Here is a 14,700-nt window from a genome sequence, read left to right as displayed (position 1 = left end):
TTAGTGACAGAATACATATTTTTTTTAATGTACATAAGTCTCTCTTTACTTAAACAGATGTGGTACATAAATTAAATACATGCAACTGCAATTTAGCTTGCTTTCAGAAACCTCATTTATAAGAGCTAGCTTGTAGTTAGGGGCTGAGACTGAGAATCAAAAAAAAAGCAAAAAAAAAGAAAAATGGAAAAAAGTTTCTTTTCTCAAACTCTTGTTCTAAAGATGAATAAATTATGCTGAAGCAGTTAAAAATGTTCCTCTTAACACACTTGATGCCTGTTTCCCTCAACTATTACATGGAAATGTTTCCTTCCTTCAGCTGTGCCTGCAAGTTTCCCAACTGCAAAAGCAAATAATGGATACGGCAACCTGGATAAAACTCCAGCACCTGAGCTCAATGCTTGGACCAAGCCCAACGCCCCACGTCTCATCACACACCAAGTCCATGCGGGAGGCAGGAGCCCCTGTCACGCCAACAGCCACCTCTCCTCTCCCTTCAGTTCCTTGGTAAATTGTTCACAGCTCTTCCTGTCAGTCTTTTAAAAACAAGGGATTAAATTGCACCTGCACGTGTCCACACACACACTCATGTACACTTTTAAAATAACCCATCTACAGTAGAGTTAGTCTACAATGTTGTTGCAGTATGAAACTCGATCACTGAGAAATGGGGCCACGTGCAAGCATTTCTACTCATTGCTGCAACGGGCCTCAGGCTGCAGTGGGGAAAGTTTGCAAACAGGCAAACAAGTTAAGTGTCGTTGTGGCCCTCCACACCTCAGCTATGGCCCCAAAAAGGCATTTCACCTGCAAAAAGCAAAAGGACAAGGGCTGCTTTCTCAGGAGTGATTGTGCCCTGAACACATCCCAGCCAGCTTTTAAACCACTAGGGCACAGGTGCTGGTCCAGCACTGATGGTGGATCAAAAATCAAATGTTCAAATTCTAATAATTTATGCAAGATAGATGAAGGTACATTTTGGCCTTTGAAAGAGTTGACTCACGACATATTATGTTTATCAGAGACCTCAACAAAATCTTAACCTCAGATGTCGCCTCCATGCATATCTGTAACGTACTTACTAGCAGTGTGATCAGCCTCGATACCTACCTGTGAAAGCTGTTGTTTTGCATTCCCCTGGTCTTTACATGTTGTCCCTGGTTACTGTCTGTCTCCTTCACCCCTTATTTTTTCCAGGTTTAATTCTTAATGGAAACAAGCTTAATTTGAGGATGGCGGTGTTCACATGGTGGTGTTCATATGGTGGGGGCAGTGGAGGCAGACAACTGAAATGTGTCCTGGTTTTGGCTTTACCACACCAGACAGCTCTGGATTAAATAGTTTACAGAACAGTAACATGCAGAGCTTGCCACACCTTTCTGGAGGCACTGTAATACTGGGGTGAAGCGTGAAGTTGTTGGAACAACTGATCCCTCTACCAACTCTAAGAAAAGCCATTCAGCAATCATCACATCACAGATATATATTTGAGCTTACTAAGATCCTACGTAGTATTGTATTGTATACTTTCTCAGCCAAAATGCTAATCTAGATTGAATCAGCAGTGCTAACCACACATTGAAATAAAGTCTTCTTTCGTTTTGCACTTACATTTTACAAGACCTGTTGACCTATGAGGTCTCAAATTCCTCGATGCCAACAGAATAACAAAAGCATCGCATAAATAAACAGTAACAGCAGTCTCAAGAGAGTAATCAGCTTTCTGGTCCACAGCAACTAAATTAAACTCAACCTTGAAGGTGACAAATGTTACTGATGTTGAAAAAAAATAAAATTTATGTTTTGGTGCCAGAGATTTTAACAATCCATCCTTTCAAAATGTATTCAGGCAATATTTTCAGGCATATTATATTCCATTAAGAGTATCACGTGATTACTCTCCTGCTCTGGAACAAGGACTTTAATCTAGATATGATTACAGGAATGTAATCACTTTCTGACAAAGGCTCTTATTTCTGCAATGTTTCAAAAGAAAAAAACACCTAGTAGATGTATGAGCCATTACATGTTATAGAGTCGTACTATACAGCTGGTATTTATTATTCCACATCTCTTATTTCTGTACACATGCACCTTTGCTGTTTTGAAGGCCAGTGTATATCATATGCTGATCATTCAGTCTGAAAAATATATCATCTTCTCCTCAGGGCAGTTCTTTACCACAGCACTTCCAGACTTGTCATCTTCTCCATTCTCCACCTTTGCACCTAAGGTTTTCCTCTCAAGAAGTATACGCGGGCTTCAGCACTGAAACAATGCAGTAGTATTAATTCAGTACTGCTGAACAGTAGTACTGAAAACAGAAACCCATGTTTGGCTCAGCTCTTCTGTATCTTCACTCTTGTTCTTTGGCAGGTGAAGTACACCATGTTGTTTTGATTAAGATAACCTGCAGTTCATGAAAACATTTCCTCATTTTACTGTTATCCTGCATACTAGAAGTATTAATGAACTTTTAATTCTTCAGCTGTTTCAAGTTCTCTGCATGCAGCTATTTCATAGAATCATATCATTCAGGTTGGAAAAGACCTCTAAGATTACCTAATCCAACCTTTAACCTAGCACTGACAAGCCCACCACGAAACCATGCTACTAAGTTCTACATCTACACATTTCTTAAGACCTCCAGGGATGGTGACTCAACCACTTCCCTGGGCAGCCTGTTCCAACACTGCACAACCCTTTCAGTGAAGAAAACCTAAAAACCCAACTAAACAAATACCCAACCGAAATCACCCTGGCTCAACTTGAGGCCATTTCTCCTTGCCTTATCACTTGGTGCTTGGGAGAAGAGCCCAATCCCCACCTCACTACAACCTCCTTTAAGGTAATTGTAAAATATGATAAGGTGTGTCCTGAGCCTCCTTTTCTGAAATGCAAAGTCCAGAGCAGAACTTTCTCTATGCACATTACATGTCTCCCACTGGCATTACTTAGAGAACTTTGATCAACACTCAAGAAAACGTTTTGACAGCACACCCATCTCTTCATCTTGCCTTACAGTGAGCAGTACAAAGCTCAACATGTTACAGGATCTTAGAAACGTGCTCAGTTTCGTAGCATGTGTTGTGGTTTTCTGGAATGCCACCTTCCTTCCCCACCCAAGCCACTGGCCCAGAGCAGGATCATGCTGGCAAAGGGCATGGTAAGGCCACTGCCCTGTGCAGAAGCTCCAGCAGGCTTAGAGCCTGAGTAAACAAACAGAGATACGATCTCAACAACTGGGTTGCTACCTGAAGGGCCGACGTGATGTGTATTTACAGGTAGGTAAAAAGGGTCTATTAAATATGTCATGTATTATTAATATTGGTTCCCTTGAATAATATTTATCAAAATAAATCACTCCAGTTCATTCTTCCATATTCTATATACTCTGAATTAACTGCTAGACCCGTTTATTTAGAGACAAAAATGTCATAAATGTCAATATGAACTCATTAATTGTATGAATTTCCTCCTCCCCCCCCAAAAAAAAATCACTATACCTTAAGGTAATGTCTTTTTTTTTTAATTTATTTGAAGCTCATTTTATTTTTAACTCTATGCAGCAGAGGCTCCCTAAATTGACACAGGTGAATCTTCTACCTTTGAAACAAAGCTACTGCGTGAAGACCACTGGTTGTATCTTCCACAGTGAAAGAATGAGTGCTAAGTCTTTTATTTTAAAAGATTTTTGTTAAAGATTCATTAAACTGTATCAGACAGTTTTTTCTAATCTCATTACCAAGTTAAAGTGCCATCAGTAAAGCCAAACACACACCAAGAAACATATTCACTTCAGTTTAATCTGGTTGAAGTCTTGTGAACTTTGCATGGACACAACTCATGACATGCAAAGCCCTATCGAGACCACAAGACATGTCAACTACATTTTTAATGAAACGTAAGCAGTACACGTATCAAGAAATAGCCAGTTCAGCATATGTGAAAATAAAAATACAGCTTGCACAACAGAGTGTATACACTCAGTGAATGGCAGTTACAGTACTCGAAAAAAAAGCCAACTTTGTGCTTCACAGCTAAACTGTATATCTCCCAATAATTTTGTTCACTGAAGCATTTGGCTAATGACAAGTCTTTGAATGGCACTCAGGCCTAATGATTACAGTGCAAGATACCAGTAAAACTGTTTACTCCAGCTTTCGTTGTGATGGCTCAAAGACAAAAATCTTAGTGTTAGGATCTCTTCTTAAAACTGTTTTACATGAAAAGCATTTCACCATCAACACCCTGCATTGTCCAGTCTGACTACGAAGTAGTAGAACGTGACAAATAGGCATATACACTGCAAAACACAGTTTTGTTTAATATTTATTTGTAGAACATGAGTTTCTGAACAGATTTAATCAGAAATATTCACACCCTCAAACTTTATTTCAGATTTTTCTTGAAAGTCTGCACCCATTAAATAAAGATTATCCTTTGTTTCAAAACAGTTTCAGCATAAATCACTCCTCTATTAAATAATTCTGAGCATTAACCTGTGTTCCCACAGCACTCAAAGTGAGAATTAGACTGTTTCAAATACACATTGCATAGTTATCTGCATTCCTTTTTAGCAGATACCCCAGCACTTATTTCAATAATCCAACCATCACTTCACTGATATCCCATAACTTTCTTGCAACCAAGTCATCCATGGCTTTGGGTAGGAGTTCCTCCTCTTTGCAGTCCCCAAAATATTTCCCTGACACACCTTCAACCTCAGGAGAAGAGGCCAAATAAATAGAAGTTTGGGCTCCTTCCAGAGGTGTTTTGAAGAAAGCCCATGACACCAAATTGAATAGGGGTTTTGCCAGCAAAGGAATATTCACATGCCTGCCTAAATTTGTTCTGACAATCCCAGGATGAAGTGAATTGACAGTGACTCCCGTCCCTTCCAATCGACGTGCTAGCTCCCTTGCAAATAATATATTAGCCAGTTTACTCCGGCTATAACAAAAGCTTTTATTGTAACTTATTTCACTGTTCAAGTCTTCAAAGTTGATCTCTCCATATTTGTAAAGCTTTGAGGATACTACCACAATCCTGCTTGGAGCAGAATTTTTGAGGAGGCCCAGAAGAAGGTTGGTGAGTAAGAAGTGACCCAAGTGGTTTACGCCGAATTGCATCTCAAAACCATCCTCTGTCTTCATGTACGGACACTGGAATATCCCCGCATTATTTATCAAAACATCCAGCCTTGGCTCTTCCTTTAAATAGGAAAGAGAAACATAATTCAGTTTTATAACGCAAAGCATACTATTATGCTTAATATTTCTCATTAGACACTGTTAGAGGGAAATAACTTAATTTCTAGTTTTCTAAATTGTAACTTTCCAATAGTCCCTAAATTGTTACTGACAAAAATGATCTACTACTGAACTGAACATTTGACTCCAGCACGATGCAGGTACATGAAAGCAGGTCTGTATCGACTTTTAATGTGTGCAGACAACACAACATCTGTTTCTCTGGGAACAGCTTTCTACAGGAATTCAGTGGTAATTTATCTTTGTGATGCATTTTGTTTTCTTCTAAAAAAGTAACCTCTTTATTATACTTGGAAAAGCAGACAGACACATTCATGCATGATAATTGTTTATGACAAACCTCAGCCACAGGCAAGGGTTCTACCACAAAAGTTATAAAGATACAGAACAAAAAGCATTATCTCAAAGAACGTCACTGTTGAAGAGAACCTGTCATATTGCAAGCCCATCATCTCACTGAGAAGATGTAATGAAAAAATTTGAAGAACAATGTTCTCATGATTTTAAACACTATCTCATTCTAATATCACTACATTTCATTGCGCTGCTTGGTGCAAAGTACAGAGCAAAACTCATGATAGAAAAGTAACATTCATGATTCTAACTGAGCAGGTTTCATACAACAATTTATCTAATAGGTAAACTCAAGAACTTAGATGTGTCTATGAGACTGAGGCTTAAAATTTTTATGATATGCTCAGCACATGCTATTTGATGGATCAGTATTCTGGTTCAGACTGAGAGAAGTCAATCAGGAAATCAGTCACATCATGAAATATAAGTAATTAACACAAAGTGGTGAGGATAATTCAAACGTAAATTATATACTTCATGCTCCAGGATCCACCCAAAAACTAAAGGCTTTCCAATTTAACCGAAACAATGAATTCTTCAAAAAACATAGATTAAACTAAGCTGCGCAAATAGCCTCTGAATTCAGCGATTTCTCCCATGTCTGAAGTATCACCGGAAACTTATGCTTACATGACTCAGATGCAAAAGTATTCATTCGCTTAACACAAAAAGCAGCGTGAGTTTTCTTTGCTGCTAATTCTTTAAAACTCACAGAATCACAGAATCATCTAGGTTGGAAGAGACCTCCAAGATCACCTAGTCCAACCTCTGACCTAACACTAACAAGTCCTCCACTAAACCATATCACTAAGCTCAACATCTAAACGTCTTTTAAAGACCTCCAGGGATGGTGACTCAACCACTTCCCTGGGCAGCCCATTCCAATGCCTAACAACCCTTTCAGTAAAGAAGTTCTTCCTAATATCCAACCTAAACCTCCCCTGGCGCAACTTTAGCCCATTCCCCCTCGTCCTGTCGCCAGGCACGTGGGAGAATAGACCAACCTCCACCTTGCTACAGCCTCCTTTAAGGTACCTGTAGAGAGCGATGAGGTCGCCCCTGAGCCTCCTCTTCTCCAGGCTGAACAATTCCAGCTCCCTCAGCCGCTCCTCGTAAGCCTTGTTCTCCAGACCCCTCACCAGCTTCGTTGCCCTTCTCTGGACTCACTCAAACTAATGTCAGCAAGCACAGATCACTTCAGGTCATTTTGATGATAGAGAATCTCAAGACAAATTTTATACCATTTGCCTTTTATTTGACTACCGTTGACGGCACAGATACAGAGAGCAAAACACGAATTTGCACTTGGTATTCAATTAATGATGGCTGGCATCTGACCCCACAAAACATCAAGTAATTCAGCCTCTGGTTTCTGCAGGACTTGACGTTTCTCAGTATTTCACATAATTACAAAGGCATGATCCAAAGAGCATCAAACTCAATTCTCCTCACCCAAAGGGACATAATGGTTTCTATCACTAAGCAAGAACAGCACTGAACAAGTGCCTTACTGCAGATCTGCTGACTGAAGTGTTATTCCTTCCTTTAGAGAACATTGTTTTAGGAACTTTTCACAGCATCTGACCAGAGGATTCATTTCACAAGAATTAATGCTGCAAGAAGGACTTCCACTTGTGCTATTTTCTGAGACTCCTACATTTAATAATCTAGAGTAATGTGATCAACACCAAGCAGGCAGCTACTATGACCAAGAGCATCAGAGTACAAAACATTGCTTTGACAGGCAGTGCTATTCTTTGTAGCTTCTGAGCTTGCTACCATTTTCTGCATTTTTCCATGGAGCCCTCCAACATCTCTAAGTCATTTTTTTGCAACGAGGCTAAGGAGTTAAAGATGTAATCACTTGCAGTTTTGGAATGGAAAGCTCCCACAGAGAAAGTTAGGCTGTGAGAGTGCATTGTTTCCCCACCCTGACAATATTTGAGCCTTATCCACGCCCATCCTGATGATCTTTAAGTATTCTTCATCTCAAAACACACACAAACACACAAACAACACAATAATATCTCCATCAACCAAACCACCAAAGGAAAAAAAAACAACCACAACCAACACAAGTCCAAAAAGCAGTCACAGGTTCACAGAAGACAAATAACGTGAACTTGAATGTAACAGCTTCTTGAACTCATGTTCCTTGCTATTCAGATGCTTTGGGGATTATTTTGAAAATAAAAGTTAAAATGCACCTGTGAACAGCACTCTGCAAATACATTCACTCTCTCTTTCACCATCCATTTCTCATTTACAGTCGTTTCTACTGGCTTTACCAATGAAGAATGGATAATAAATTTACATTTTTGGATATTCTGTGCTACAGAAGATATGACTTTAAAGGTTAAACAGTAAGTTTCTGATCTAGTGTTTTATATCATTTTGTATATATGTCTATTTTCACAAAACACTGAAGTAACATTAGATCTTATAACTAGATTCACATATACTATTATATACGATTACACAGCGCTCCACCAGGGCTCTTTTGACTTTTTCAGATATTTAAATTTTACAACAGCTATTTGAAAGTGAATACAATATAGTCTCTCTCCATTTTTGTTTCTCACAACCGCACTTGAGCATCTTTCAAGGACTCAATGAGCAGCGCACCAAGTGGCATAACTGATTATGCCTGGTTTGCTATGACCTTGTGTCTCATGGTTTGCATTGCTAGATGTGATGAGAGTCCCAGCTGAAGCTTTTCATTGGAGTGGAATGACTCTAATGGTGCCTTCCAGTGCTCTCTGGTGTCTACTTGTACTGCTGAATTCATATTGCAACATTTCCATCAGGAGAATTGCCTGGATGTCTCTGATCTCCTTAAACTTTTTTTTCCTACGAAATTTGGAGAAAATGTATATATTACAAAACATCTAACCACTAAACTCAGCTACTGCTGGCAAGAGATGCAAGATGTGTGGGAGTCCGGTGTCAGGGAGAAGACAGCAGGATGGATGCAGTTGCGAGCAGCTCACTCATGAACCTTTATTGCTATGGGCACAAGGCTGTGCTGTAATGTCAACTTAAAGGCAAATTACTTCAGAACCGAAAAACAGGGACAAGTGAAATGTTTTATGTTTCTCATAAAAAAAAGTTTCATTTTCAGTACTAGCACAGCCTGAACAAATACTAATCATAGAATGGCTCGGGTTGGAAGGGACCCCAAAGATCATCTAGTTTTAACCCCCTGCCATGGGCAGGGACACCACCCACTAGATCAGGATGCCCAGGGCCTCATCCAACCTGCCCTTGAACACCTCCTGGGATGGGGCATCCACAGCTTCCCTGGGCAACCTCTTCCAGTGTCTTACTACCCTTACAGTAAAGAATTTCTTCCTAATGTCTAATTTAAGCTGACCCTCTTTAGTTTAATACCATTCTTCCTTGTCCTGTCATTGCCTGACTGAGCAGAGTCACCCTCCATCTTTTTTATAAGCTCCCTTTAAGTCCTGAAAAGCTGCAACGAGGTCACCCCGGAGCCTTCTTTTCTGCAGGCCGCACATCCCCAGCTCTCTCTGCCTTTCTTCGTAGCAGAGCTGCTCCAGCCACGATCTTTAAGCTTCAAGCAGACAACACTGCCCACTTGTTTACACCCCCCAAGCCCTGCAACCACCCCGCAGCCCCGGACCGTGTGCGGGCAGGCGGGGGGGGTTCCCCTTCGACCCCCCTACCCCCGGCAGGGCCCGTACCTGGAGGACCTGTCGGCAGAAGTCCCGCACGGAGCTAAGCGAGGCCAGGTCGAGCTGCCGGACCACCAGCTCCCCGCCGCCCTCGGCCGCCTCCCGCTCGGCTAACTCGGCTCGGATCTCGCTGGCCGCCCGCTCCGCCCGCGCCCGGTCCCGGCAGCCCATGATGACCCGGGCCCTCATCCGCAGCAGCTCGGCGGCCACCGCCCGGCCCAGCCCGCTGTTGGCCCCGGTGATGATCACCGTCTTGCCCCGCATGGAGGCCGCGGAGCCGGCGCCGGGCCGGGCCGCGGGCCGCAGCCAGCGCCAGGCTGCCAGCAGCAGGCCCCCGCCCAGCACCGCTGCCGCCGCCACCGCCGCGGCCATGGGAGCGGGCCCCGCGTTAGGCTCTGCCGGCCGCGCCGCTGGGCATTGTGGGGGTTGTAGGCCTGCAGGGGCTTGGTGAGCCCCGAAACCACCCGGGACTGTGACGGAATATCCCGATGGAAGGATAGTTGAGTCCAGCTCACGGCTGCCCGCAGGGAGTTAAACACTTCTTCTGAGAGGGCTCCCAGGAGCAGCAATGCCACCACCTCCTGTAGGGCAGCAGCAGCCTGTGCAAGTTTTTGGCCCAAGCCCCAAGCACACTCTCCCACCACTCAGAAGTGCCCACAAAGCAGCCACCATCTTCTGGAGACTGACCATGCCGGACTTCACATGCCACCTGGCCTCTGTGCTAGTGAAATGTTTTGTGCAAGTTCAATTTAGTCACCCAAGTGCAGTGAGTGTGTCAGGACGGCGTGCTGAGCCCCATCCCATGCTGCCTTCGAGATCAGATTTCTTTCTTAGGTGCTGTGGCTCTGGATCAAATCAGGTTTTGTGTCCGAGCATAAGATAGATGTTAGTACACGGCCAAGCATGTCTTGCAACGTCTGTGTTGCAAGCAGAAGGGATGGACTGGGTGGGGAAGTGTTACACAATTCTTTGTGGTGGTGGCTGCTCTGGCAGCTAGCCTAGGGTCTAAACATGCCAGCGAGCTGACAGGCTGACCTGCTGAACACTTGGTTCTAGGACCAGCTTCAGCTGAGTAATATCACCTTGGAGGTAGCCTATGAGAGGTAACCAACTTTTGTGGACTTCAGGACCAAAGCGGTTTGTCCCATCCCAGTCTGGTGGAAGAGATGCTGCTTGCAGAAGGTATGAGTACATACACTCACTTCACAACCATGCTCACATTCACTGGTCTCTTAAATACTAGCACAGGTTCTAAGCCCATCCAGTTTCTATACCTAGAGACTCAGGCACCAGCTCTGATGCTGGGTTTTCCCAGATGCTTGTCTCTTCCTGCGTGGTGGCTTGTCCAACTAGAAGTGTACTAATGGTTCACATACACATCATGAGGGGCCCTCAAACAGCTGGTCTGTCCGGTAGCTGTGTCCAGACTGTCTCTATCCATTTGGCACCAGACCCTTGGGCCCCTCAGACCTGTGACTTTGCTCTCTGATGGCTGGCACTCAGATCTCTTGCCCTATTTACCTGCTGGTCCAACTGGAAGTTCCTTCATGGTCCACACACACATGCTCAGAATAAAGAATTACCCATAAAGAAAATAGAAACAGTATTTGTGAAGAAGATATGTCAGACTGCAGTGATGAGGTACAAACTTTGGTCAAACATATTAACCAGACACCTGGATTACCTGTGACCAGCCCTTTTTACCCCTCTCTCCTTCTATTTTTCCATTTTGTCTCCTCAGTCCACCTTGCTTCCTCTCCCTCCCTTATTGTTCCCACTTGCACTTAATATCTTATAATAAAATTTGTGCAGGCCCCACATTCTCTCTACTCTGACCCACAATTTTCTTTCCACCTACATCCCATAATAAACCCTGTACTCTTTTAGACAATGATTCCCCTTAGTCTGCACGGCATTCCAGCGAAAAATTATTTGCTTGGTTCATACTAGCAGGTTTCACACCAGGAATAATGGTCGAATCATTCACCTTTGATGACCTCAGGAGGAGCTGTGTGTTCTCTTTTTTTCTGTGATTAGTTTACTTGGGTTCCTTGGCCAATCATTGTTCCTCTGATCCTTGCTGGGTTTAATTTGATTAGATGTTAGATAACCTAACAGAGCCCTTCTGAGGAGCTGAAGCAGATTGCAGGTGACATAAGGTTAGGATACAGGCTCCTCAAATGCAATTAAGCTCTGAGGAAGACAAAGGCTGCTGTTGAAAAGCCTCAGAGCACTGATATTTGAACTGCTTCCTTGTTGCTTTGCAATTAGGTGTTACAAACATGGTCATTACTTTCTTCTGGAAATGTAAAATGTCACTCGTAGTAACATTCTTTTAGCTAGGCTGTTCTCAGTAGTCTCTGGAGCATTATAAAGCTGGCAAATTGAGTGGCTGGCCTATCAAATTTAAACATTAAAGGATAGATGACATTCATATCCTTAATATGCTTTCAGAGATGAATGAATCTTGTTTCCCAGTGAGATGTTCTTCCATATGCACTGCTCAGAGTAAATTATATCTTTGGAGGCATTGGAGCCATACTAGTGATACTGCCTAGTGACCTTACAGCCAAGGACTGTGAGAAAGGGATGGTGGTTCTCAATGAGATGGCAAAATAAAAGAACCAGAAAATTCCCTGTTAGAGGAAGAGATTCATCCTGTAAGAAATTCTCATGGATCTCAAGGATCCTGCCTGGGTCTACCAATGGCCAATTCAGCCTTCAGTGCAAGGATCATTCTACGTGGAAGCTCACTGGTCACAGTGATCAGAAGCTGCTCATCAAGGCAGGGATGACATACACATTCAGATATTATTGGTCCCAGAAACTACTGAGCTTGGTAACTGAAAGTTATTTTTCTGCTAAAACATCCATCTGCTTCACTGCTTTCTCTGCCCATCCGTTGCGTTTAAGGAGATGGATGTGTTCTTTTCAGTAATACTTCGAGTCAGTGCAGGTTACAGGTTCTGGCAGAGGCAGAGGAGCCCATGTGGAGGTACCTGAAGTACCAGTTGCCAGTTTCTTTTTCATGTGTCTATCATCCAGTGTTATAAACAAACTGAGGCAGTACAGTCCAGAACCATAAGACTCTTCTCTATTCCCCTATTGAAAACTGCTGTTCTTTTAACTGTGACTGGCTTAGAGTAATGAAATGCTGGGGCATAAATTCATGGTATCCTCATAAGCATGAGAAGCAAGTATTTTGTTCTGCTTTGTTTTGTTTTGTTGTGGTTTGGAGTGCAATTCTGGACAAGTCCCTGAGGTGTGTGCTTTCTTCTAGTCTACATCTGCAAAACTAGAAATCCCTTTCCTTCAGTTCCCATCCCATCCCATCCCATCCCATCCCATCCCACTTCAGAGAACTTTCTTGAAAAATGATTATTTTGGCCCACTAGCCAAAGTTGTGCCTTGGAGCTGGAGACAATGAGTAAAATGGGCAGAGACCACCTAGCAGATCTGAGTGTCCCCAAACACCCTGGTGAGCCTAAAGGGGCACTTGCATGAACGAATGAGACACCATTAACCCAAAATGCTGCCAGCTGGATGTGCAAAGAAGCAGCCACCATGCTTGGGAGAGTTACCTCACAATTAAAAGACAGTATGTAATTTGAATACACATCTAAGTGCATTTTGGATAACTAAACTTAGGAGAAGTGACTGTGGACCTTCATGTGAACTTCTGGGCTTTAATGTTGTTTTGAATTCTATGACTAAGAAACCTACTATATGAATTTAATATATGAACCTTTTCTCTCTTTATTTCTCTTCACACATGCTTCAGTGCTTTCAGGACTGACACAGCAAGAGATAGCCCTCTATCGCTATGTACAGATCAAAAAAAGATGAAAGAACTGGAAGCTCCTATGTCCGGGCCAGCACGTTTCATTTTTTGCTGTAGGTGGGTTGTTGATTGGAAATAAATTTAAGCAGAATAGACTAGATGACTCCGATTCCTATTTATTCACTGATTTACATGCTCATCCTGTGAGGTATAAGACACTGACCTCTGGAGTCCCACAGGGATCAAGGATACCATTAGCCCTTTTCAGTATCAGACTTCAGTTCCTATGCTAAAAGAAAGTCAAGTGCCAGCAATATGTGCACGGCATACATCCTTCATGGTTGTTTTTTTTTGCACCCAACCATCACATCTGTAGCTCTAACAATGCATGGGTGAAGAATGGCTGATCATGCTTTGCTTCAACAAGGCAGGACCAGTCTTCCTGAAGTTTGTAGCCATGCTTTTGTGGTGAAATACACATGTAATTTATACTGCACAGCTAAGGAATATTTTTGGATGTCTTGGAGAGCCGATTCTGAGCTCTCATACAAAAACATCTGTTAATAACTTTTTTATAATCTCCATTTGGCGAAGTAACTCTATCCCATCCTGGCAGACAATGACCAGGCTGCAGTTATTCATTTCTTCCTCACCTCCTGGCTGGGTTATAGAAATGTGATATATTTTGGGCACAAAGCCTTTAACACTTATGAAATTCCAAGTACACCAGAACTCTGCAGTACATCCCATCAAGAAGACAGGCTAGTGTGAATACATAAAAACCTTTCCAATGCTCCCTATTCAAGTTTCATATGGGATCAAGGCTTTCATCTTTGTTTTCAAAGAACTTTGGAAACAGTTCTTCTTTCAAAGAACTTTTCAAAGAAAAGAGCATTTAAAAGATTGCCTAGGTTTCTGGGAGGGAAACCACAATGAATGAAATGAAGCTCTCCGTAATAACAGGACAGTTCATCTGGACAGAAGACACCACACTTTCTCAGAGGCTAACATGAGATTCTGGAGTGAATTCCCTCAGGCACCACAGATCACCACAAAGCCTTCACCATCAGCTACTCCCACTGCAAAGCGCATTCTTTTGGTTTTGTCTCTTCTGGTATAAATACACAGCAACAATGAAAATAAAGCAGGACACTTGTTCCACTGGGGAGGGAAAGAGAACAAACACCACCTGACAGATGTTAGCTGTGTCATTTGGAAGACACTCAAATACATGGATGACACTGAGATACAAGAACTCAGCACAAAAGAGGCAGAATAGATATATGGTATAATTTTACCCGAATTCATGTTGCAACAGAAACCTGTCCCCTGGAAATTCATCCAAGGTTGCCGAACTCAGTCGATGCAGATCGCAGAACAGCTGTAAAACCTAACTGAATCTAGTTAAGAAACAAGTAGTTCCATCAACAGCGGTATTTCAGTATAGATCCTCTGTTGTTGTAAAGGTATGCTCTAATGCTTCGTTCTTTGCCTCAGTCAAGATACTCATAGCATCTCTGACTTCTTCCCAGCTCTATATTTACATAAAATCTGTTAGAATTTAAATGTCTTCAAGACCTCTCACTCTTATCTTATG

General features: G+C 42.5%; 1 protein-coding gene across 1 annotated transcript; it reads right to left on the bottom strand.

Moving 5' to 3' along the window:
• Window positions 1-3,789: 3,789 nt before the first annotated feature.
• On the bottom strand, window positions 3,790-9,717 carry RDH14 (retinol dehydrogenase 14). Its single transcript, XM_035562533.2, has 2 exons — window positions 9,332-9,717; window positions 3,790-5,213 (listed from the first exon to the last, which is right to left on the bottom strand). The coding sequence occupies exons 1-2, from the start codon at window positions 9,692-9,694 to the stop codon at window positions 4,596-4,598; spliced, it is 981 nt and encodes a 326-aa protein (XP_035418426.1). The 5' UTR covers window positions 9,695-9,717; the 3' UTR covers window positions 3,790-4,595.
• Window positions 9,718-14,700: the final 4,983 nt, after the last annotated feature.

This window comes from Cygnus atratus, chromosome 3, assembly GCF_013377495.2.
Source record: "Cygnus atratus isolate AKBS03 ecotype Queensland, Australia chromosome 3, CAtr_DNAZoo_HiC_assembly, whole genome shotgun sequence".
In the NCBI taxonomy this organism is placed as follows: Eukaryota; Metazoa; Chordata; class Aves; order Anseriformes; family Anatidae; genus Cygnus; species Cygnus atratus.
This window is presented reverse-complemented; position numbering and strand designations above follow the sequence as displayed.

What these genes read in the sequence shown, in the direction of transcription:
- RDH14 (XM_035562533.2), bottom strand. Translation starts at nt 9,694, where the DNA reads ATGGCCGCGGCGGTGGCGGCGGCAGCGGTGCTGGGCGGGGGCCTGCTG. An exon ending in TCTGCCGACAGGTCCTCCAG is followed by an intron (nt 5,214 to 9,331) that starts GTACGGGCCCTG and finishes TCCTATTTAAAG; the next exon opens with GAAGAGCCAAGGCTGGATGT.